Source organism: Mus musculus, chromosome 9 (genome assembly GCF_000001635.26).
Source record: "Mus musculus strain C57BL/6J chromosome 9, GRCm38.p6 C57BL/6J".
Classification (NCBI taxonomy): Eukaryota; Metazoa; Chordata; class Mammalia; order Rodentia; family Muridae; genus Mus; species Mus musculus.
The window spans coordinates 9,654,924-9,679,224 of NC_000075.6; the positions used below are offsets into that span (position 1 = coordinate 9,654,924).

The following is a 24,301-nucleotide window of genomic DNA, read 5'->3' on the forward strand; positions in this document are numbered from 1 at the left end:
TACTTTTAAGTGCATGTGACACCTAATCACTGTTGATAAAATGTGGGTTATGGACTTCTTATATAGTGACTGTTAAAGTCTGAAGGCTCAATTTTCTGTGGAGAGAGAAAATAGCCATTCTGTGAATTTTTATTTTTATCCATCTAATATAATATGTTAAAGTGTATTCATTCATGACTATGAATATATATATATATATATATATATATATACATATATATATATATATATATATATGTGTGTGTGTGTGTGTATATGTGTATATATATATATATATGTGCAGATATTATTATCATGATCTAAAACCAGAAAACAAAATAGAAATCATCAAGGTGGCACACTACAATGTTTTTCTGAGGAGAAAAAGTTTGTTTTGTTTGTTTTGGTTTTGGTTTTGTTTTTCCGAGACAGGGTTTCTCTGTAGCCCTGGCTGTCCTGGAACTCACTTTGTACACCAGGCTGGCATTGAACTCAGAAATCTACCTGCCTCTGCCTCCCAAGTGCTGGGTTTTTTTTTTTTTTAATTTAAACACAGAGACGATTCAAATTAGTTTTACTTGGTGTAAGCCCTTTTGCATATAACCGAAGGCCAAGGCATGGATATCTCTCTGTTTCCTACTCAATCATCTCTGTGATATTTATCAAATGGCTTCTATTATGCTTGAAAATAGAGACCACTCAACTTCATGGTCTGTACAAATATTAAACATACATTATAGAGACAATAGAATCATACATGGTCTAAACCAATCACTTGTCTTTGGTGATTATAAACATTCTACTACATTCTCTTTCATATATTTCACTTCAAAGTTCATTTAGTTTACTTGATTATCTTAAGGAAAATTACTATAGGGGAGGAGCTGATAACGAAATTTGGTTTTCTAATTGTCCCTTGATTATGTTAATAAAGACAGCAGAAGTTAATTGCTGGGTGAAGGTAAAGAGGTGGGATTTCTGGGTCCCAGGAGGAACGGGAGGGAAAGAGATAAAGTTTTTTATGTCCAGGCTTTGGAGAGAGGAAGACAAGCCATGTAAGGTCTGGGATCAATTGGAACCAGTGGCAGCCTCTGCCACCAGAAGAATTCTGACATAGGATAAGTTTAGGACAATAGATTCTGTGCCCAGAGGTTGTTTTATCTGACTGGTTTTAAAATATTAAGGATGTCTTATGGTTTCTTTCTGCAGTGACTCAGGTGGGCAGTAGAAAGGGCACAGACATGGAGTGGTCATTAGCGGTTGGGTGGAGCTAGCCATGAGGGGTTGGAGGAGTGATCATAGCTCCCAGAGATCAGAGAACCAGCTGGCTGTTGATGGAGCTATGTCGGGAGTGAGCCCAGTGGAAGCTAATTCTTGGGGCCAAGCCAAAAGCCCAACTCTCGGAAGGTAATAGTGTGGAGTTTGTAAATTATGGTGCAACAAATTCCAGAATCATATAATTTTACCCTTACATATTTTAGTGTATATTGCTAACTGATAAAGACTTAACATTTGGTAATACTGTTATTTCTTCCTCTCATTTAATATTTAGCTATTAAAAAATTTCCCCATAGTCTCAAAGACGTCTTTCTTACAGTCACTATCTTTAAGTTAGAACTCCACGACTAACCCTTACAGTATTTGGCAGGTGTCACTCTTTAATATATAGTAGATAAATTCTCAATTCTACCTCTATGAGACATTTATTTGAGGACAAAAGTGGATCTATTATATTGTTGAATATTCCACATTTAGGTCTACTCTTGTGATATTACATAAATTTTCTTTTTATTTTCCTCCAATACTTGTTTTGCAAAATCAAAATGAGACAGGTTGATCAGATTTATGCTGAATTTCAAAAGAGATATTAGAGACACAATTCAGTATCCTCGTCTCCCTTCCCTTTACCATTCCTCCCCTTCTCCATCCCCTCCCCTCCCCTCTCCTCTCCTCTCTTCTCATCTCCTCTCTCTTCTCCTCCCTTCCTCCCCTCTTCTTCTTTCCTCTCCTCCCCTCTATTTCCTATCCCTTCTCTCCTCTCCCCTCCCCTCCCATTTCTCCTCCCCTCCCCTCCCGTCCTCTCCCCTCCCCTCCCCTCCCCCTCCTCCTCCTCTCCTCTCCCCTCCCCTGCCCTCCCCTCCCCCTCCTCCTCCTCTCCTCTCCTGATGTATAGCCAAGCTCTGTGTCTCTTTCAGTGATATTACAGTTTTCATCAGTATTTTGCTGTGTAGCTCTACTATCTGATAATCAATATTCTTGTTTCTTCCAGTGTTCTTATGTTGGGATCAAACTCAATGCAAGGCAAGCACTCTATTGAGCTCCAACCTTAAACCTTTATTTATTAAATTTTGTTATTTCTTCTGTGTTAATTTCTTCCTTCCCACCCTTCTCCTTCACTGCCATCTACCTCTGCCTTCTCCTCTTTTCTCTAGTCACTGCTGTGTCAAAGAACAAATACATATAGAAAGTTACTAGATATTTCCAAGTCTTGTAGACTTGTACTATTTTGTGTCCAATAATATTTAAAATATTCTCTGTCATATGTGAGATACTGAATTGGTTTCACAGAGATATAGGGGCTCCGGTGATTTGAAAACCATCCAGATGTGGGAACATTGTTCTCCAAACAATCGTAAGCCAACCATTGAAAGTATTCACTTGTTACATTCTCTGCATTATGCTAGACACTCTCAAAGTGGATATAGTGTCCTCTCTTCTGCATGAGCCTAGAATTAGGTAGTAAAGAAATGCCTAGAAGTAAATAATCATGCTCTCCTTGTTAATAAATAGAGGTGACCAATGGTGCTAAGAAAGCCTGAAAGAGTGCATAAATGTAAATATGTGGCAATTGTACCCAGCACAGTGTGACTGCCTCTTACTAACAAAAGCTGAAGAATGCCTTTAGCACATAGTCTCCACACCTGATTCCATTGAGTCTGCTGCCGTGAGAAGCAATGGCTCATAAATTGACCCATTTCTACTTGTTTCTTTGTTTTTTTCTTTTGCCATAGTTATATATGTTCAAGTTGATGTTAGGGAAGATATCTATGACGACTCTTTGTCACAGGATTTTCCCTGTCCAATTACATTAATGCAGAAAAGGCTTGTTATTGGACATGGAAAGGGGAGGCAGAGCTAAGAGTTGCAAAGATAGGGATTGTCTGAGAGGAGAGAGAGAGGAGTGGCAACAGACATGAATCAGTATGGCAAGGACCAGCCACAGGTTGTTACAATATCATAAAGGTTAGAATGAAATAATTTGTCTAATCTAGGTGGGCAGCTTTTATCATTATCAATTGGCTCTGAAATTATTGTATTGGCATCTTATAAATTGTAATTTGATTGATACATAAATCTGATTGGTTAACTACAAGCTTTCAGAGCCTTGTTTTTACCAGGTTACTGGGTATTGTGATATGCAACCACAGTGTTGGCACTTCCGTTTAGTTACTAGAATGTGGGATCACCAGCTAATTGGGTCTATGGCTGAGGAAGAACTAGCAGCCCCAGCGACAAGTGAATGAGGGCTGGGAACACAGTTATCAGGCTCAGCAGGGATTAGCTGGAGAGAGTAGCTCACCTAGAACACAGCAGTATATTTCCCGCAACAATTACTAAAGTTACCTTTTATTTGTTTTGTGTGTGTAGGTGTGTGTGGTGGTTAGAGGACAACATGAAGAAAGTAAATGCTCTTTTAACCTTGGTGGCAGGCATTTCTACCTGCTGAGTCATCTACTTAGACCTTACGGAGATTTTTGAACCCAAAATAATAGTGTGTAAAGTTTTAACAAACGTTTTCCACGTGAAGCTATCACAATCATCGTAACTATTCTCTGGCCTACTTGACATATTAACATTTATGTAGTTGACAGGAGAGAAGATAGAAGTCAATAAAAACAGAATTATTTATTAAAAAGGTCTATTGTTACAAGAACAGTACACAGAACTATTATCTTACTGTGCCCTCCACATGATATATACCATTATATATAGTATATATACAGATTGTATATAACATACTTAATGGTTTGACACAGAGTCCACAGTGCCTTCAGTTACATATGCAAAACATTGGCTGTCATGAAGTGTCTCATGTTAAGGAGAGCTGTTTTCTTATGGTTCAGTGTGCCCATTGTATTGTAGAAAAATACAGTCTCTGCAGGGATTTAAGACTGTGTGGTTACCATTCCACCAGAGAAAAGGTTTGCTCAGGACTGTTGTTGGAAAATAATATTCCTCGACAGGAATGTTGTTTGCTTGCTACAAAATAACAAATGTGGGATACAGAAATACACATACAGTGAAAACCTGCTTTATTTTAAATAGGTTCATGATGCAAAATACTTATTTTGTGCATATTGAATAAAAATACCCCACATCTTTGACTTCTGTGAGAATATAACATCAGAAATTCTATATGTGGATATTCAGGCAATTCTTTGATAATATTGATTAATTAGAATTTGCCATGTTGTGACATTTTTATTTTACTGGGTTTTGTTTTAGAAGAATTTAGTTAAGAAGTTGATTCTTAAAGTTTTTTGAGTAATCTAAATGAGAGCATCAATAATAAATGAAGAAAATGTCTCAATTTACCAATTATGAAAAACATATTCTGTTAAAAAATCATTCTACATTTGTTTTTCAGATGCATGATTTGTTCCTGCGGTGACACCATGCTTTGGGAAGCTCAGCTTTCGCTTTTATTGGTGAACTTCAGCCTCTCCTACTCCCCTGGAGGCACGGGAGAAAGGCCACGTGGTTTGATTATTCATAGGCTTGAATAGTCACTCTCGTAGTATTTACTGTAACAGTCTGTTGACTAAAATAATCTTTTTATATTGACTTTCCTTTACTTAAGAGCTATCTGGGACAAAATTCTCTCTAAACAGAATGTGAATAACTGTTTAGAGAGTTATAGTTATGCAAATAATTATACTGTGCCCTGAAAACCCTTGTAGGATATTCAGGATAGACTTCCCCAACTGACATTTACCTAAGCTCAGTGTTTTCATTTTGTTTGTTATTAAAGATGTAAATAAAGTTAATTGCCTTAGATCATATAAAGGCAAAGCAATAGACTCTACCTTTTATCTCTATTTGAGAATTGCCCATGTAACCAGCATCTTCAGGTTCTTTCTGGAAAGTGAGGCTATCTTCAGTATCATTTCTGGATTCTTCATGAGTGTGAAACCATCCTGATGTGTCCTTGTGCTCTGTGTCCTATCACACACTCAGGAAGTAGGATGGTCTCACTTAGCTTGTCCATGAATTAGCTCTTAGAATTAATCTAACTCCTCAAATTAGTCAATGGAGAAAGTTCCATGGAATTCAGCAATACAGACTTTGGCTAGACCAACTGAACTGCTGTGGCCATGCGGTGTTTCCACAACTCAGTTTTAAGAACATCATTGAACCTAAGAAACTCTCTTTATTATGATAGCTGGAAGCATTGGTAAGTGGCATATCATAATAACACTGTCAAAAAACTCGGAATTTTTTGTTTGAATAATTTGCTTCATTACTTCTTTCATGAGCTTGCCTTATCCTTACAATCATTTGCATGTAGAAGAAAGTCTTGCACTCAATTCTATGTCTGTCTTGACAGCAGGTAGAGAAATGGGGTATCCTGTCCCATGCTGATTACACTTTTATATTAGCACCTGTGGCTTTGTGCTGCTGCTGTTTTCAGTGGTCATTATTTTTGTGACGTTAAACTATCTTTTGACATTAAACGTGGACTGTGTTTGCTGTTAGGCCACATGTTACTCCATGGGACACAATAACTCAGTTTGTATTCACTCTCTATTTAGCTTCCTCTAATGTAAATTCCCTAAGTTAATACCTTACTATAGAGCACATGTAGAATGGCCTATTGAAAAACCTTTCTTTTTTTTATTCAGTCATACAACAGCTTTTGAGAACTCTTTTATGTATTTCCCGTATCATGGACACCAATAACTGAAGTATTTTTTTTTTTTTATATTTCCTGCTGGTTTTGTATTGAAGCAGTGATCTAATGGGAAGTTTGAAAAACATTAGACACAAAGTCTTGAGAAGACATTTCTTCTCTTGGGTTTGTATTTGACTTTGAGCAGGCTATAGAGACCACCTCAGCAATGGATAGATGACACTCAGAGCCATTAAATAGAAAAATCAAATCCCAACATATTAAAAAGTTTAAGAATACATCTGACAGAAATTACCTGTGCTTACAAAATTTCATTACATACAATCTGCATATTTTTATTGGACTAAGAACTGTCCTCTCCATTTACAAAATCCCAAGAGAAACCTGATGGGTAACTCCTATTCTCCCCCAAAACTCCTGAGAGGGCACCATCTGTAGTCCCGTGTGTTCAAAGCTTTTCTCAGGAACCCAGTCTCCATTCATTCTGTATTCTGTTTGCTGCCGCTTTCTCGAGCTAAAGCAAAGAAAACCACACTGCATGAGCAGCTTTCACCAGGAACTGGAAGGAAGCATCAAAGCCAAGAGCAGTGTTACTGAGGACCACTTGGAGAGAGAGTGCAGGGTTGACTGAGCGCTTGTGATTTTCCCACCTGTGAACAAAAGAGAAGCCTCCAATGAAGCCACTTGTCAAATAAATGTTCTCAGGCATGATGGGCGGCAGGATTGGTCCTCTGTCCCATGGCACTGTTCTGCTACGGAATAAGGTATTGTCTGAGTTCTCTGCCTTCACAAGAAAGTAGAATTTTATCTGAAAAAATGTATTGAAAAGCTAAACAACTTCTAACAAACAAACCTAACAATGAAAATGGTTGATTTTTACTAGTGGTGCACAGGTAGGAAGTATTTTAAGGGAAAGGGATAGGAATGAAATCATTGTTGTCAAGCTTAAATGGTTCAAGAACTGGAAAAAGATAATTAGTATAAGTGTGATGAGACATGAATTCATAATATTCCACAAATAATAAAATTTAATAAAATACTTTATTTACTATAGTCATGGTTTCAACTATTTCAGAGCAAGCTTAAATTCTATCTTTCCAGAGCTGGCAAAAAAAAAGGGGGCAATCTTGTATCTACGATTCGTACACTGGATGCTCACAGTCAGCTAATGGATGGATCATAGGGCTCCCAATGGAGGAGCTAGAGAAAGTAGCCAAGGAGCTAAAGGGATCTGCAACCCTATAGGTGGAACAACATTATGAGCTAACCAGTACCCCGGAGCTCTTGACTCTAGCTGCATATATATCAAAAGATGGCCTAGTCGGCCATCACTGGAAAGAGAGGCCCATTGGACTTGCAAACTTTATATGCCCCAGTACAGGGGAATACCAGGGCCAAAAAGGGGGAGTGGGTGGGCAGGGGAGTGGGGGTGGGTGGATATGGGGGACTTTTGGTATAGCATTGGAAATGTAAATGAGTTAAATACCTAATAAAAAATGGAAAAAAAAAAAGAATACTTTCATGAGATCAGATTATCACATGCAGTTGAGTGAAATGAACTAACTGGTCTGAGTTGATTGATCTGAAGTAGTTTGAAAAGTCATAATGCTAGTAAATTAAGAGCCATTTTAGACAGTAACTTCAGGAATGTCTGTTGAAGCTAGAGCTATTTGGAAATATCAGAGTGATTGATGTGACTACATCCTATATGCCAAACATGGTAATAAACCTTTAATACATACTATCTTTCATGATCCTTATAATATTCCTATGTGGTAATATAGCATGATCTTCCTGTTGCAGATGAGAAAAAGTACTACTCAACAGTTAGTGAGAAAAGAGCCCATGAATTTTAGGGACCATAAAGAGGAATATATGGGGTCTGCAGGGAAGAAAGGCAAGGGAGAAATGTAAATATATTATAACCTAAAAACAAAAAGTATAAAGAAAATAAAAAAATGAATGTGATTAAAGTACTGGGTTGACTGACGATTTGTAGGTCTGGATGCTCCCTGGATTTTGTCTCTCAAAACAGTGACTTAGTTTTCTTTCTTGTTGCTGTGATGAAATAACCCAGACAAAAGGTGAATTAAGGAAGAAAAGCTTACAAATCTATATTATAGTTTGCTGTTGCAGACAAGTCATGATGGCAGAAGTTTGAAATAGCTAGTCATTGTGCATGCACAGTTGAGAGTGGAAAGACATGAGTGCATGTGTGCCTGCCTACTGCTCATCAGTCTTTCTACTCCCATACAGTCCAGGATGCCCTGCTAGAATATGGCAGGGTTACATATGGATATGGTTTTATCCAATAGGCTGGGTCTTCCCACATCAGTTACAACAATTTTGAGGTTCCCCACAGAAATGACTATAGGACAACCTAATCTGGAAAACTCTTCATTAAGGTTATCTTTCTAAGTTATTCTAGATTATATTTAGTTGACAAAGATCATCACAGAGACTGAATCTGGGTTAAAATCTTAAGAATAAAAAATTACCCACATTTTAGAATGTTTTTCCAGTTTTTTTTGTGTGATTGGATGAGCGTAGTGACACCATGAGAGATCATATATATATATATATATATATATATATATATATACATACATGTACATATATGTATATATAGTTTCGTTAGAGGCAAAGAGTTTAAATGTATTCCCCACATATTTCAGAGCAAAAGAATAGTTTTGCTGCTAAACCATATATGCAAACATCCATGCATGCATGCAGAATGGTTACTCTTTATATCTTTGTCAATTTGTAACACTGATGCGACAGTAACTTCATCCTGTGTAAAATACATTGATTGTACAATGCATGACCACATATGAGTCATAATAAGAAAAGTAAGTTCGATGACAGACCTGGCTAGAGTGGCATGGGCTGAAATAAATAAAACATGTCCAGTTTCCATGATGGTCTTGTGAAGTCAGCATTAATGATGCTGAGTAAAGTCTACTAATTAGATATGTTGTCTTAGCACATCCAAATAAATAAGGTGAAAGCCAACCATAAGCCAGCAGCAATGAGCATTAAGATGCATCCTGACTGGAAGCCATCCATCTGTTTCACCTGGGCAAGGCTTTTCAACTTCTAAAGCATTTGTTTTTGACAATATAGAATGAAACCATGCCTCAGTTGGGTTTTATGTGGCTAAGTTAGATAAAATGATGAGATTCTATTTTACTGAAGTTTAGCAATTGCCCAAATAGCTATTTTCATAGGTATTGCAAGTTGATTAAAACATGAATGGAAAAATCAAAGCCTAACTTGTTACTGACCTCATTCAGATGACTCAACAGCCTCTGTGTTTGGGTAAAAACGAACCTCTCCAACTCAACACAATGAAATTCTCAACTCAAAAGATGCTGTATTAGATGTGAAATGTCCAAGTGGCTAGATACCAGTATGGGAACTAAGACTGGATCTCTAGCACACTACAGCAAGCTGGGCATGGTGGGATGCATCTGTGGTTTTACTTCTGTTTTGCTATAGAGATGGAGGCTGTGGGTACTGTCAGTACCCGGTGGGAATCACTGATAAGCCTAGCTGGCCAATACAGCAAACTCTGGGTAATGTAAGAGATCCTGTCCTCAAAAGAGTGGTGGAGCTTATGTGAGCAACATCACATCAGGTCTGGAATATACTGTTTTTCAATAGTTATTCACAGTTTGGCTTTTCCAACCTTGCTTCTCCCCTCTTATGCAATGCATTCTATTGGCTGAGGGAGAGTCAATTTTCTTTAGGGATGTTGCCCTATACTCCAGTAGATAATCCAACACCCCTGCACAACATTGCTGCATTGAGTAGACTCAGGGGTTTCAAAAAAGAGTACCTAATGTTGGGGTGAAAAAATGGAGGTAGTGTGAGCTAAGGGAGGAGTTGAAAGGGGGGAATGGAAACAGGGTTTGATAAATACTTCATATTCAGATAGGAAATGCTTAAACATTGCAGAGAAAAGTTGGAGAGTGTGATGGTGTGGATAAGAATGGCTCCCATAGGCTCATAGATTTGAATGTTTGATTACCAGTGAGTGGCACTGTTTGAAAGCGTAGGAAGTGTGGCCTTGTAGAGTAGGTATGGTCTTGTTGGGGGAGTGTGTCACTTGGCATGAGCTTTGATGTTTCAAGTGGATTTGGATGTAGAACTCTCAGCCAATTCTCCATCACTGTGTCAGCCTTCATGCTTCCATGCTCCCTGCCATGATGATAAGGGACTAAGTCTCTGAAACTACAAGCAAGCCCCAATTAAATGCGCTCTTTCATAAAATTTGTCATATTCATTGTGTCTTTTCATAGCATGAGTACATGACTGAGATAGAGAGCAATAGAGGAAAACACTAAACACCAACATTGGGCCTCTAGATATATATGTGCATATGTACATATGAGCACACACACACACACACACACACACACACATACACAGTGATATGAGCTAAAATGCATTGTTGGTGTTAGTAGAAGCTTGACCCTTGAGTTATCTCTCAAGCTGCTCTTGAAAATTCAGAACCTCACAGGAATGGCTTAATTGTAAATTACTCAATGTGAAGACATTATTACCAGTTTTACTGTAAAAAATGAATATTTATTTAAAAGAAGCATAAAATATATGATGTTTTATGTGACCTCAAGGTATGTTAATTTTTAGGTCTGGATGTCTGAGAAAGTCAGACTTTCTACTTCTTGCGAGAGTCTTTTCATTTTATGGTTTCTTGATTCATTTTTGTTTTTCAAGACAAGGTCTCTGTGTCTGGCTGTTCTGGAACTTGTTCTGTAGACCAGACTGGCCTTGAACTCAGGGATCAGCCTTCCTCTGTCTCCAGAGTCCTGGGATTAAAAAATATGTGCCACCACACCCATTTCTGTTTTTTTGTTTTGTTTTGTTTTGTTTTGTTTTAAAGGACCATTTGTCGTACCAAATATATATATATATACACACACACATATATATAATTTACCCAGATTTCTAGATATTTTTATCATTTATGCTTAATTATTATTTTAATTATTATTTGTTTAACTTATGAAACTATATATCCTCTCTCTCTCTCTCTCTCTCTCTCTTTCTACCTACCTACTTCTCTTCTCTTAATCTATATTTTCCCTCAGAGATTTGAGGTGGTTAGATTACTGAAGATCTGACTTGCCCTTTCTCTTAAATTTACCAATATATGGCCCCTAAAACTAGGGAATTTTATTCTTTAAAAGCATACAATTTTTATTTGTGGTCTGGGAATTTCATGCGCACATTCAATGTATGTTGCTCACATTCCCTCTTGTCAAAGGAGGGGCCTAAGGTTGTGCTGGGGTGCACAGGCTCTTCTCAGTCACACTCCATGGTTTTGGAATGGTAAACTTCCAGTCTGGAATTTGGATTAATCAAGCACTGTGTCAAGAGCTTTCCTTCAAAGTCCAGGGTTACTCTTTCCTCGGCTATACTTGCTATCACTCTCTGGCTGAGTCATCAAAATAGAATGATGAACAATGCCTTTGGCTTGTTTCTATGTGATGAATGTATTCATGAGATAAGCCATAGATAGAGCCTTCTGTGGCATCACGAGGCATGCTCTTTGCTTTTGAAATTGCAAACAAATAAATCATTATACACTCTCACCCATTACATGGTAACAGTAATGAAGACTGCAATATGTCATATGTTTAGAACTCAATAAATATTAGTTTTAAATTTTAAAATACTTCCCTGTACATTCCCTTTCATTTCATAGAACAATCATGCTAATAGAGACACAGGTGTACTAAACAACTTTCAACAGCCAAGTGGCTAGTTACTACTTAGCCCAGGTTAGGCAAAGAACTTTATAAACGGTGTACAAATGAAAACATCACCTGCTTTCTAGTTTGCAGGTGTCATTTATGCTGATTGCAGAATGGCATGGAATTCAAAGAAGAAAAATACCTAAAAATTTTTTGAATTCTGCCATCCTTCAATATCAAAAAGATTTAGGACCCCCAGCATCAGTGACGTCTCCTAAAGCGAGCCTGCTCTGTCGAACTTACCTGAATATGAAGGAACCCTGATTTGGGAGCTAGCTGTTCCATCTCCTCCCTCACTGTACGCTCGAACTTCAATAATGTAGACTCCAGCCTCAGGTAGAGGCACTACAGCTTGAGGTTTCTGTGTCTCAATAACTTGACCTTCGCTGTGACCCTCTTGCCTATAAAAAACCTGTGAGCAATAACAGAGGCGTGAATTATTTGTTATTCAGTTGCGCATTGTAAATATTTCTTCACTGACTACTATACATTACACTCCGAGTTAGGTACCACACTCCACTGCTTTGACACATGAGCAAATGTGCTGCAGGTATAACATACTGAGCCAGAAGTATACGTAAGGGCACAGGTAATGCAGAAAGAGAGTATTACCTGTGTATATTCAAGGGAAGAAGTTGAAGTGCCTAAGCTCAGTGTTTGAAGATAAATTGAAAGCAGACATGGTGGTTCACATCAGTAATCCTAGTATTTGAGTGAGCATGGCAGAAAGATTGTCCTTAGTTCAAGGCCATCCTGATCTACAGCAACTCAGTAAAATAACAATAACTAAAATATCTACAAATACATACAGAATTTACCAGATGAAGATTTCCAGATATAAGAGATGATTGAAAATAAGGAAAAAAATACCCTCTTAAATAAGAAGCCATGGCATTCATGAAATGGATAGGACACATGAGAAACAGGAGAACTAGATTAGAGAAGTAGGTAGTTAGAAGTCATGAATAAAAGCCGAAGCCTTCTCATTAAACCTAGCACAGGAGCTGATGCTCTCCCTGCTCATGGCGGTCCCTCTAAAATCAGTGGCACAATTAGCAGTGTAATTGAGGGCGACATGTACTGGAAGACAACATGAGCTTGGAGACACAGCAAGGCACAGGATGACATGGAAGCTCCCCAAATGGAAAGTATAAGGAGACAGTTGCTAAACATTTAAAATAAAATGCTCAATGTAGGAAATGACCATAAGAGTCAAGATTTTACTCTTTTTTTTTTTTTTTTTTTTTTTTTTTTTTGGTTTTTTGAGACAGGGTTTCTCCGTGCGCCACCACGCCCGGCTTACTCTTTTTTTTTATTTTTATTTTATTTTATTTATTTTTTTAATTTTAGCAGAGGTTTGTATACTGATTAAATTGCATTTGGATGACAGGGTTAATTTCGACATGTGTCCATAATTTCACAATTCAAAACACTTGGATAGAGAACAGAAACACAAATCTGGACACAATATTGTCCTGTTTTTCACATAACTGAGGCAACAGAGGCAGTGAGATCCTTCATAGAGGTTGTGGCTAACTAGGATGGGAATTTCCTTAGGTGGTTGGTTCATTGGTTATTTTAGAAGTGTTTAATATGCTTTGCTCTTATGCTTTTGCCTCCAATAATAGTCTATTATGGTGGGAAGGGTATAATCACCAAACAGCAGCACTTAAGATACACTAATGCATTTTTATTCATTCCCATTGTTTGTATGCATTTTCATAATTATTGGTGTTGTGATTGCCTTGACTAATGGGAATAGCAGTGGTTTTGTCATTATGCAAATATGGATTCAAAACAATCTTCTCTGAAACCAAACTAAAGCAATACCCCAATCTACCTGACTGGGTAAATTACTGACCTATCCCAACCCAAATCCACCCTTTGTTTGTAGAAATAATACCTACTATTTCATAATTTTCTCAGAAGAGCAAAAAGGGCAAAAGCATATGACAAAAATCAAGCATGGGACCTGATCACACAAGATAGTAAGAGAAACTCACCTCTATCACCACCATTGTTGACTGCTATGGAACATTGTTTAAATGTCATGTTCTTGAAGCAAGATAAATCACACACATATGCAAACACACACACAAACACTCAAGTTCATATAGAAAACATGTTTTAATTTTGAACTAGCTTGCATGCAACAAAATAAACCCTAGAAAAATCAAACTTTTGGGTGAGCAGGGTGAAATGTTCAGGTTTGTGTGCATAGGAATGCAGAAGCAAGAGGTCAACTTGGTGTGTTAGTTTCCAAGAGCTGTCCATGTACCATCTTTTTTGAGACATAGTAATTCACTGGGACTACAGGTTCACATATGCAGATGGGCTACCTGACTATCAAGGTCCAAGGTGTCATATCCTTTGACCCATGAAGTCTGTGAAGAAATAGAGAAGTATGGGTGTGGGTGTTCCAATTTCATCAGATGTGAAAGAACTCTCAGGGCACAAAGCTCTCAGGTAACAGAAGGTCTTAGCTTACAACTAAATTGTGAAAGCAAGAGAAAATCTCAATGTACATTGATGGGCCATTTGTAATTTGTAAATTTTGCAACTGATTAGTACTTACACTTCCTAGCTATGAATCAGTTTGGAAAGTAGAGACAGAAATATATAGTAAAGGGGACTTTAATCTCAAAAAAAAAAAAAAAAAAAAAGACTTTCTAGGCACAGTCAGAAAGTGATAAATGTTTGTCTTCTGGTTCATAGCATGGGGCTCTTGCCCTGAATTCATTCAGACAGCCTGAGTCTACTCTGAGTATAATTTTCCGGGGAGAAAGGAGGATATTTGTAACATCAAAAGTCCCACTCTCAATTTCCTTAAATACCAAGATACCTCTAACTAGAATTTTCCAAGAATACCAGAAGGAAACTCTGGTTTAATAGTTTAGCGTGGCATTATATGATCCCTTAGAAAGGAAAAGGTCTAGTGTGTTCTACTTTGTAGATCTTTCATATTTACGGGCAGGTGGTATGTCAAGACCCTGGTATCACTCTTGGCCTGGCTATAGATTTTCTGGAATAGAGCTAGAATAACACAGGAGGTATTGCTCCCCATTCCATCTGAGTACCACTTATGTTTGCATGTACTTCCCTGCAGATGTCTAACCATAGTATGGAGACCCTTGCCCAGACTGAATTATTCCTCAGAGTCACGTTCTAAGTGTGTGCTCTCTAGGTTACATCTCGTTGTTCATGTTCTTAGTTATTGTTTCCTGTTATATTTGTTTTATGGTGCCTGTGTCAGGAGAATACTTCACTATGCCCACTGAATAATGGGAAGCCTTTTTATCAACAGTCCTTTTGTGTCCACAGTTTTCCTGAGCTAGCAGAAGTTTTAATAAGGCTTAATTGCAAAAGAGTGAGTGGGAGGTCTGACTCCACATGTTATTGGCAGCTTCCTTTATCCAGCTCTTTTCCCTCAGGAATTTAAAGGTGTGTAATTCATTGAAGAAAATGAAAATAAAAATGACATTTCACAACATATTCCTACTTTTGTGCATGTATACAACTAAAATAGCTATGTTGGAGGCTCTTCCCCAGCAAGAAGATATTCTAAAGTGACAGTGTGGTCCTCACAAATAGAAAATAGGAGTTGTAAGTTATTATTATTATTATTATCCTTAACATTTTCCCCCTGAGTAGTGTAGTCTCCTCAAATAAAAAAATAGCAACTATATTTCAATATAGGCTTCTTAAACACCAAATTATTTTGTATAAATTATCTAATCCTTAAGATAATCCTGTAGCATAAATAATGCTAATGCCATTTTTACCAGTTTTAACTGAAGAAAATGAAACCCGGAAGTTGAAGAGTATTATTCAAAATTATGCAAGTAAGATTTGAACTGTAGTCTGTCTGACTTGACTTAGGAGCCAATAATCATTATCTGTCACATCCCAACACATATCGAAGTCATGCTGAAAAAGACAAATATTGGATACTAGCCATAAACAAGATAATTGTGTGAGATGTTCCTGGCTGAGTTGAAATTAGTGAACTTATCCAGCTCTTCTAAGGGTGTTGAGGATGAGTGTTCTTGTCTTCACAAGGCTCCACATTGCTGGGAGATTCCTCATGGCATCCAAAGTATAGGGGTTGAACAAATACAAACACACTGGGCTAAAATGGTAGCAAAGAGATCTGAGTGTCATTGGGCATGCTGGTTGATTTAATTGCTAATTTGACACAACCCAGAATCAAGTTCAAGCTTGCCTGTGGACATATTGATGGGGGTTTTTCTTGGTTGTTAATTGATGTTGAAAGATCCAATCAATTCTGGGCTATACTATTCTTTAGGCAAGAATTTCTGTTACTGAAATATATATGTATGTATGTATGTATGTATGTATGTATGTATATATATATATATATGTATATACACATATACATACACACACACACACACACATACACACATATATATATATCGAAACAATGTACCTTAAAGAAAGACAGCAAACAGGAAGGATCCACAAACATATTTTCTCTGGTTTTAAGTGTGGATATGATGGTTCAGGTTCCTGCTTTGACCTCTCCTTTACAGTAGAATTAGGAGCTCCAGACTCACTTTCTTCTTTAAGTTGCTTCTGTTTGGTATTGTATAACAGCCACAGAAATGAGATGGAACTAGAATACTTGGGGAGTTGTACACCCAGTTCAACATAGTTTCTTTAGCCATTTAGAACTCAGGCTCTCTGGAGGAGCGCTTAAGATACCAACCTTCTAGGTAGTCACATGAATTTTGTGTTTGCATCATGTGTTTTCAAGCATTCTACATTGCTTTTCTAATTTGCAAGGTTGTTTGTCTATTTCTTATGCTGTTAGATTTGTTCTTTAATGGTCTGCCAGTAGTCTTAAAATACTTTCCCCTTATTATTAAGAGTATACATGGTTTGAAGGGTGAGTTCAAAGGATGAGGTCTCTTAGTGAAAGATGTGAAAATAGGAGAGCTTATGGAAGGATCCAGAAAATGATCCAACCACCTCCTGAAAAGATGAAATTGTATATGTCTGAGGATTAGAGTCAGAGCTGAGTATGTGTATCTGTTTCAGTGTGAGTTTATCTGTGATCAATATTAATTTCAGTTAAGAAACACTGTAAGTTGCTTTATGTATTAGTAGAAAATGGGTTTACACATACTCATTCATGAATATATATGGATATATATTCTATTTGTAACTGTGTCTGTTGTAAGTTTAAGACTTCTACTACTTTATGCACAAAATATACCAGTATTTTTGGTTGAAAACCAAAATCATAATGGTTGTTAGCCTAAATATTGACATGAAAGAAATTTCAAACCTATCATAAATAATATTCAACTGGTAATTCTGCACAGAATTCAATTTTAAACTCTGATGATATGAAACAGAAGTAAGAAATTAGGACCCATCAACCCATAGGTCATATATATTTTTAAACAAAGTTGTTTGTCAGGTAGTGTAGAGATTTTCACACCTGACTGCCTATAAATCCAAGGCAAGATACCCATGAAATGTGTCTTTTTGTAGCCCAATGTGTCTCTATGGAATCCTTCCTATTTAATGTGCTTGCCCTAGTACTTTACTCTTCTGTTTTATTTTTGTTTTTAACAGAAAATCATCCTGTTCAGTTTTAGGGGTCCAGGTTTTGTCATCTGCCAACAAAGTTTACATTCCAGGGTCCTCCAGTTGCTACAGGGCTGTGTGCATTCAGACTGAATTCAGGATCCTGTTGTTTTATTCTACTCTTTTCTTTCAGATGCCTTTGTGGTTTTGGAACTGAGTTTGACTGTTGCCTCCCACACCACAGGCAAGCATTCATTCTTAGACAGACACAATACAATCAAAAGGTCTTTCATATGATCCAGTTGTCTGGCCCCAATTTGCCAAAAGTATGTCTCTAAGTTGAGACATCTCAGAGATAATTGCATATCAGTGATGCTATCCATGATAGATAAATTATGGAAACAATTTAGATGTTCAACATCAGAGGACTGGATAAGAGAAATACATGCAATGAAATTTCCTTCTCTCTATGTCATTTGCAGGAAAATGGATGCCACTGGAACAAATTGTGTTAAGCAAGTTAAGCCGACTGCACAAAGACAAATGCCATATATGCTTCCCATTCCTGGGTCATAGATTCTTCTATAAAAATATAAAACCAAATAAAAAACCATAAATGTATATATGAAAATAAATTAGAAGTAGAATTGTTTAAGGCAGTAGTTCTCCATCAGTGTATCATGACCCCTTTGAGGGTAAAATGACCTTTTCACAGAGGTCACATATCAGATATTCTGCATACAAAATATTTACTTTGTGATTTATAAGAGTAGCAAAATTAAAGTTATGAAGTAGAAACGAAAAATAGTTTTATGGTTGGACAGGTGTCACCACAGCATGAGGAATTGTATTAAAGGGTCAGCCTTAGGAAGGTTGAGAGCTACTGGTGAAGGGGAACAAAAAGAGCCAATGAGAAAGGAATAGGTGAGAAAACAGACACTGAGGGTAAAAGGAAAAAGGCTCAACCTGTAACAAACACACATCTATTCCAGCTAACACAACTAAGAAGAAAAGCAAAGGCTTAGCAGTCAATTTTTGATGTCTCATTCACGTCCCCCCACCCCACCCCCCATCCCCAATCACAGCCACAATTCTGAGATATGTGTTGTTCCAAGAATGAAGAGACACTAACCTTGTAACCCATGACTTCAGACTCATTGGCTAGGGGTCTGACTGGCTCCCAGCCTAGGGAAACTTGGGAGCCCTGCTGCTCCCACCGGAGGTTGCCAGGTGGCTCCCTAGGGGCTGCAAGATAAACACACCAAAGTGAACCATTAGCCGAAAAGCCTTTCTTCCTATCAGTCCTGAGGATTCCTGCCTTCCACGTGCCTGGTAGTTGGCTGGCTCCATAGGCTTCCCTCCAGCTGGAATCAGAGGAGGAGGGTTTTGCTCCAGGAGTGTCATTTTTAATAGCTACTCCACTGAGCTTTTGAACTTGAATCCTTTTATCTCCCTTCTGTGTCAAAATCGCTTAGCCTTGTTTCACAGGATGATAACCTTTACAGACTGGGAATGCGAAAAAATTTTGAGCTGGTTTTGGAATTCAGATCTGAGCTCTGAAACAAGGCTCCCTTCTCTGCTTATTATGCACCTTGCATGGCTTCTGATCATGTGGCTTTCAAACAAACACAATCCCAGGTCACTTACGGTGCCTCTTTGTGGTGGTGCTTGCTTCCCTGCTGGGTGGCCCATAGCCGGCTCCATTGTAAGCCCTGACTGTGAGGTGATAGAGTGTGTTGCCTTCCAATCCCGTCAACATGACGAATGACTCATTCCCTCTGGTTCGGACTGTTTCTACGGAGTCTTCTGGCTCGGTATCTTTCCAGTAACTAATCTGTCAACACATTATAACAAGACAAATTAATTTTAAAATTTCCCCGGGATTGTGACTGCCTGACATACTTACCCTATTTCCCTCCTGCTCACCATCCCCTCCACCCACCCACATTGCTAGAGATCAAATCCCTGAAAGAAATTGCCTCTGAACCCCTCAATTTACAGCCCTAAGCTGTAACGGCCCAAACTGCCTTGATTTCCCTTCCGAGTGTACTGTATTTTGGGAGTGCTACAGATACCAAAACATGTTCTGGTGTTAAAGAAGAATCAATCCAGGATGGAAGAACAATTTACCAGGAAATAATGGAGAAATTATCTGGAAAATCATTACTTTGAAATACCAAATGAAGGTAAATTACAGCATCTTACACTAATTAAACAAAGTGTAATTAGAACACCCATGATGCCTTGGAGTGGGTTAAATGGATTGAAATTGTGCTAGGTATCAAAGGGGTCACACTGCAGCTGTTTAGGGCTCAGTTTTCCTCGCCGATGAGACTCTGTTCAACTCTACTTCTTTGTTACAATAGCTATGTTCTCCTGTGATGCTCTCCTCACACCTTATCCTCTGTTAGTGGCTAACAGAACTTTAGCTACTAAAGTTCAGCAGGATATGATTCAAAAATGGCAGGGAAGGTATTACAGCTGCAGCAGGCAGCATCCTGAAAGATTAGGCTCCAGACATATCTTAATTATGGTTCTGGCAATGCCTCGCCTGCATCCATCCTGTCTTCCTTCTGATGCACTGGTTTCTGGGCAGTTGAGAAGACCAGATGGCATTTTCTAGATTCTATTTTAGCGAAACTTGCTGGTCTGAAATGTGGGCAATGAGGATTTACTTGGAATCTGGAGATTTTCTCCAGCATCTCTCGAGTGGCCGTGGTATAGGAAGCCACTAAAGACTGTGATCTTAGTAAGGAACCCGAGCATTACTGTGGCATCTTGGGGACCTGCGCCAGTCTAGATGCTGGCTCAGGGAAGAAGCACAAGAAAAGAAAGAAGACATTTATAGAATGCCACTGCAGTCTTTCCTGTTCCTTTTCTTCTTTTCACATGTATGTGTATGGTATGTGCGCCTGTGTGAAGGCATATTTGCATACATGTGGAGGCTCAAGGTTAGTTTCAGGAATCGTCCTTGATTCCTGTTTATGTTACTCTTTGAGGCAAGGTATTTCTCTCAAATATTGAACTCATCAACTAGCTTGTCTTGCTAGGAAGCATGAGATCTGGGAGTCTGCTGTCTGCTGGAATTACTGTTGGGTCACCACACATACCTGGCATTTACATTGCTTATGGGAATCCAAGATCTGCTCTTCTTGCTGCTACAGGCAGCACTTTTACTATGGAGCTGTCACCGTAGACCATCACTTAGACATAGACAACACCTTGTATTGTTTTGAACATGCTTAATAATATGAGCTACTGTTGCTTCCTCATCTCTAATACAGCAGTGTGAGTGTTTGCTAATAGATGCAAGCAACTTTCGTGCCCAGTTTGACTGATGAGGGTTCTTTTGATTTTCCTCTTTGGAGATCATTGCATCACTTGTTTTTCTTCCTGGTGTGATTAAAATACCTGTTAAGAAGCACCTTAAGTAGAGGAGAGTTTACTTAGGCTTCAAAATTTAGAATTTCAACAGGATATGGCTCAGAATGACAGAGAAGGCATGCTAGCTGCTGGGGGCAGCATCGAGTCACATTGCCTCAGTTAGTTAGAAAGTAGGAAGAAAGCAGAGCTATCTATAAAACTTCAAGCCCCCGCCCTCAGAGACCTGCTTCCTCCAGTGAGGTACCACCTCCTAAAGGTCACACAATTCTCCTAACAGTGCTGGGAACAGAGTAGTCACACAGAAAGACTGTGAAGGAAACTTGATATTCATACTTCAGCAGGGAATGCCTGTAGTTTTGTTTGTAGACATGACACTGAATAGTCATCCTGCATAGTCATACCTTCCTTGTTACACTGAGGCTTTTGGTCACTAACTGTTGACTGGGTCCGTGCAGATGCAAAGTAGACAGAGACAGAACACATAAGTTGTCACGCTATTCTTCAGTGTAGTGCTTTTCTTTGCTGATAGAAAACCAACCCTTTTATTTCTAAGGCTCTCTTTCAGTCTGGGTGCTGCCACACTTTGAGTTTGGTCACTTGAAGCTGGAGCATGTGGTATGAAGCCAGAAGTGAGCAGAAGGGTAAAGCATTGACGTTTCTTTGCCAGCAGAGGCATGAAGGCACTTTTTTCTTCTTTCTCCTTCCCAGCAGCCTTAACACATGTCTTGTTGCTCAGTCCCTGGCTTCGTGGGGCTCAAGAAGTAGGCATATTGCTTGTATGTTGCTAATTCAAATCAGAGCAGACTGAGATTCTGGGTCTGGCAGTCGTCACCGGGACCTTGAGATGGGGATGGTTTCCTTGGCATCACACAGTAGTAACCTCTAGTTATGGCCTCCTAGTTAGCTTCTGGCCTTGATGGCTTGCTTTTAAAATCATCAGCTTCGTGTTTTGTGTTTCTAGAGTTTATTCTTGAAAGCCATTCTTGCACAATCACACTGTCTATGCTGCCTCACTTTTGCTAACTGTTTTCATACAATACACCTTGCTTAAAGGAGAGTTACCAGTTCTCCACAATTGAGCCCTGGTTGGCATATATGTAGAGAATTCTAATTTATATATAAAAGAGGGATAGTAAAATGATATCATCTTTTTAGCCAATCTTCCCACAGAATTGGAAGAGAATACAGTCAAGTGAGTGAACTTCAGAAAAGTAGTTTTCTAAAATAGGAAGTCCCCATTCTATATTTCATACACTGCTGGCCCCACTCTTCCTTATTCCGAAGACTAACTTGTCTTTCTTGGACTCTGAGAATATTTGGACGGAAGAAAAATTCCAAGTTATTTTCAAGCTATGAAGTTGGCTGGAAAGTTGCTAGTTGGATGAACGCTCATTTTTCTTTTCCTGTAATGCATTTGATTTCCTGACTTCTGCCTCAATGTCTCTTAATGAGTTACATTATTTTAAATATAATTAAGTATGTTTTGATATAGTAAAATGATTAAATTAAGCAAATTGCAGATTTATAAAAATACAAATTTTGGATTTCTAAAAATTGGATGTACGTTTAATATTTGGAGTAATCATTATAAAATCAAACATCTCAAGTAAAATAACAAATGCATGTGCTGCTAAACTCATGAAAAAAAAAATTCTGTCCACCTGAGCCAACACCTCATGCTTTAGATTCCCCAGAGAGAAATCTAGAAGTTGAGGCAGGCTCTTTCCCTCAAACCCAATATCGGTCATCTGACAAATCTCTTTTTCTACCTTTCAGAACTGGAATTACAGGTGGGTCTCACACCCACCTGGTATAGGCTGTGTTCTGGGGATCAGAATTACAATCCTATTCTTATGTGGCAGGTGCTCCAACCACTGAGCAACTCCTCAATGCCACTAACTTTGACTTTTGATTAAAGTATTGCTGTGGCTAGCTCACAGCAGATTTTTTTTTATACCATATCATCCTAATTCCCTAGACTAGATCCCAGAAGTGGGATTATGAGCTTAAAACTTAGGACAAAATAAAGCCTTCTAATATAAAAAATGACCCATTACATTTCAAAGAATTTGAACAATTTTTTGTTTTCAACGGAAATGCATAAACATAAAACATTTTCCATATTGCTACGAGCCCAAGGCAGACTGTGTGTGGCTTTGAAGCCAGAGGTTTATATTTAAATCTTGCATTTGGTGTGTGTAAGGTGCATATTGAACAGTTTTCTTAGCGTCTTTTGATAGTTTTAAATTTTATTATTTTGGTCTTTTGTATTTTATCATGTTAAAATATTTACTTAAAAAATAAGTGACATTCAGCTTTGTTAGTGTCAAGCAGAAATAAGGATTTTGTTGTTGTTGTTGTTGTGGTTTAGTGTTTGAGATTTGAGTTCTTGTTCACGTTTTCAGGTATTTCTTTTGCAAACATTTTAGCCTCTCTGCAACTCTGAGCTCACTAACCCAAATTCTTTTGTCCTTCACATCTGGCATCTCCTCTCTGTGTGTGTGTGTGTGTGTGTGTGTGTGTGTGTGTGTGTGTGTGTGTGTGTGTGTTTTAAACCACACCTTTCTTGCACCTTTACTCTGCATTCTGAGATGACTTCTTAGGTTTTTACTGTGAAGCATCAGTTTATATATCTAGCAGTACTGGGCCAGTGGTTAAGAGCACTGGATGTATTCCAGAGGACGCAGTTTCCGGAAGCTACATGGCAGTTTGTAACCATTTTAAATTCTAGTTCTAGGGAATCCAATGCTCACTTTTAGCTTTTCTGTGCACCAGGCATACATGTGACACACAGACATACATGCAGGCAAAACTCCTATACACAGGAAATAATGAAAATATTTAAAAATATTTAGTAGTATTAACTTTGTATCTTACTGTTTCTAATGAATATTTTATTTGTCTATTTGGGTCCTGATTTCGAAAGTGTTTTCTTCATAACCTGAGATGCTGTTTAAGTATAGAAAAGACTGTTCTCACTCTTTTCCTGTAAACCGAGAACCATGAGCCTAGTGTTTTTCTTCTGGGTTAAAGCTTATCATCAACCTACCATCTATCTACCTATCTATCTATGTAACCTACCTGTCCCCATCATCTAACTTTTATGTATCATTTTGCCATATAACCTCTATCTGTCTATCTATCTATCTATCTATCTATCTATCTATCTATCTATCTATCTATCTATCTTCCAGCCTGACTATCATCAATCAAATGTCTCATTTTGTATCTATAATACATGTATCATGTATATATTCGTCAGTCTATCACTTGGAAATACTGTCTGTCAATATTGATCTAACACCACATATCTCTATCATCAATCAAAAAGAACTTTTCATGCCAAAGAGTATGCTCGGGAAACACACGTACACATAACATTAAACAATCTCAGCAGGTTATATTTAGGGAGATATGTATACAGATAATCATATACAGTACATGCAACAACAATTAGTGTAAAAAAGATAATACATTTAAAGAAGAGTATTGAAGGATATACGGGAGAGTTTGCAGAAAGGAAAAGGAAAGGAGAAATGTAATTATACTATAATTTCAATTATAAAATAAACCCAGTTATAAAAAAAATAAATATTTTTAAAGAAAGCACTTCACCAGTTCATTTATTATTTCCTTGGATTTTTGCCATCCTATATAATTACCAGTGTACCATACCCTACTCATCTTAAAG

At 38.0% G+C, this 24,301-nt stretch overlaps 1 protein-coding gene across 14 annotated transcripts in view; it reads right to left on the minus strand.

Moving 5' to 3' along the window:
• Positions 1-24,301, minus strand: part of Cntn5 (contactin 5) — a 1,270,553-nt gene that overhangs the window by 20,701 nt on the left and 1,225,551 nt on the right. For 9 of the 14 annotated variants that reach the window (XM_006509867.4, XM_006509873.4, XM_006509872.4 and 6 more), the window contains 4 exons: positions 18,874-19,060; positions 18,359-18,471; positions 11,914-12,082; positions 3,861-6,540 (listed from right to left, as the gene is read on the minus strand). In XM_006509867.4, coding sequence (XP_006509930.1) covers positions 6,440-6,540; positions 11,914-12,082; positions 18,359-18,471; positions 18,874-19,060 — 570 coding nt within the window. In that variant the 3' untranslated portion in view covers positions 3,861-6,439. Of the gene's footprint in view, positions 1-3,860; positions 6,541-11,913; positions 12,083-18,358; positions 18,472-18,873; positions 19,061-24,301 lie in introns of those variants that run through there. The other 5 variants (NM_001170787.1, NM_001033359.2, XR_003947896.1 and 2 more) reach the window with 3 other exon arrangements.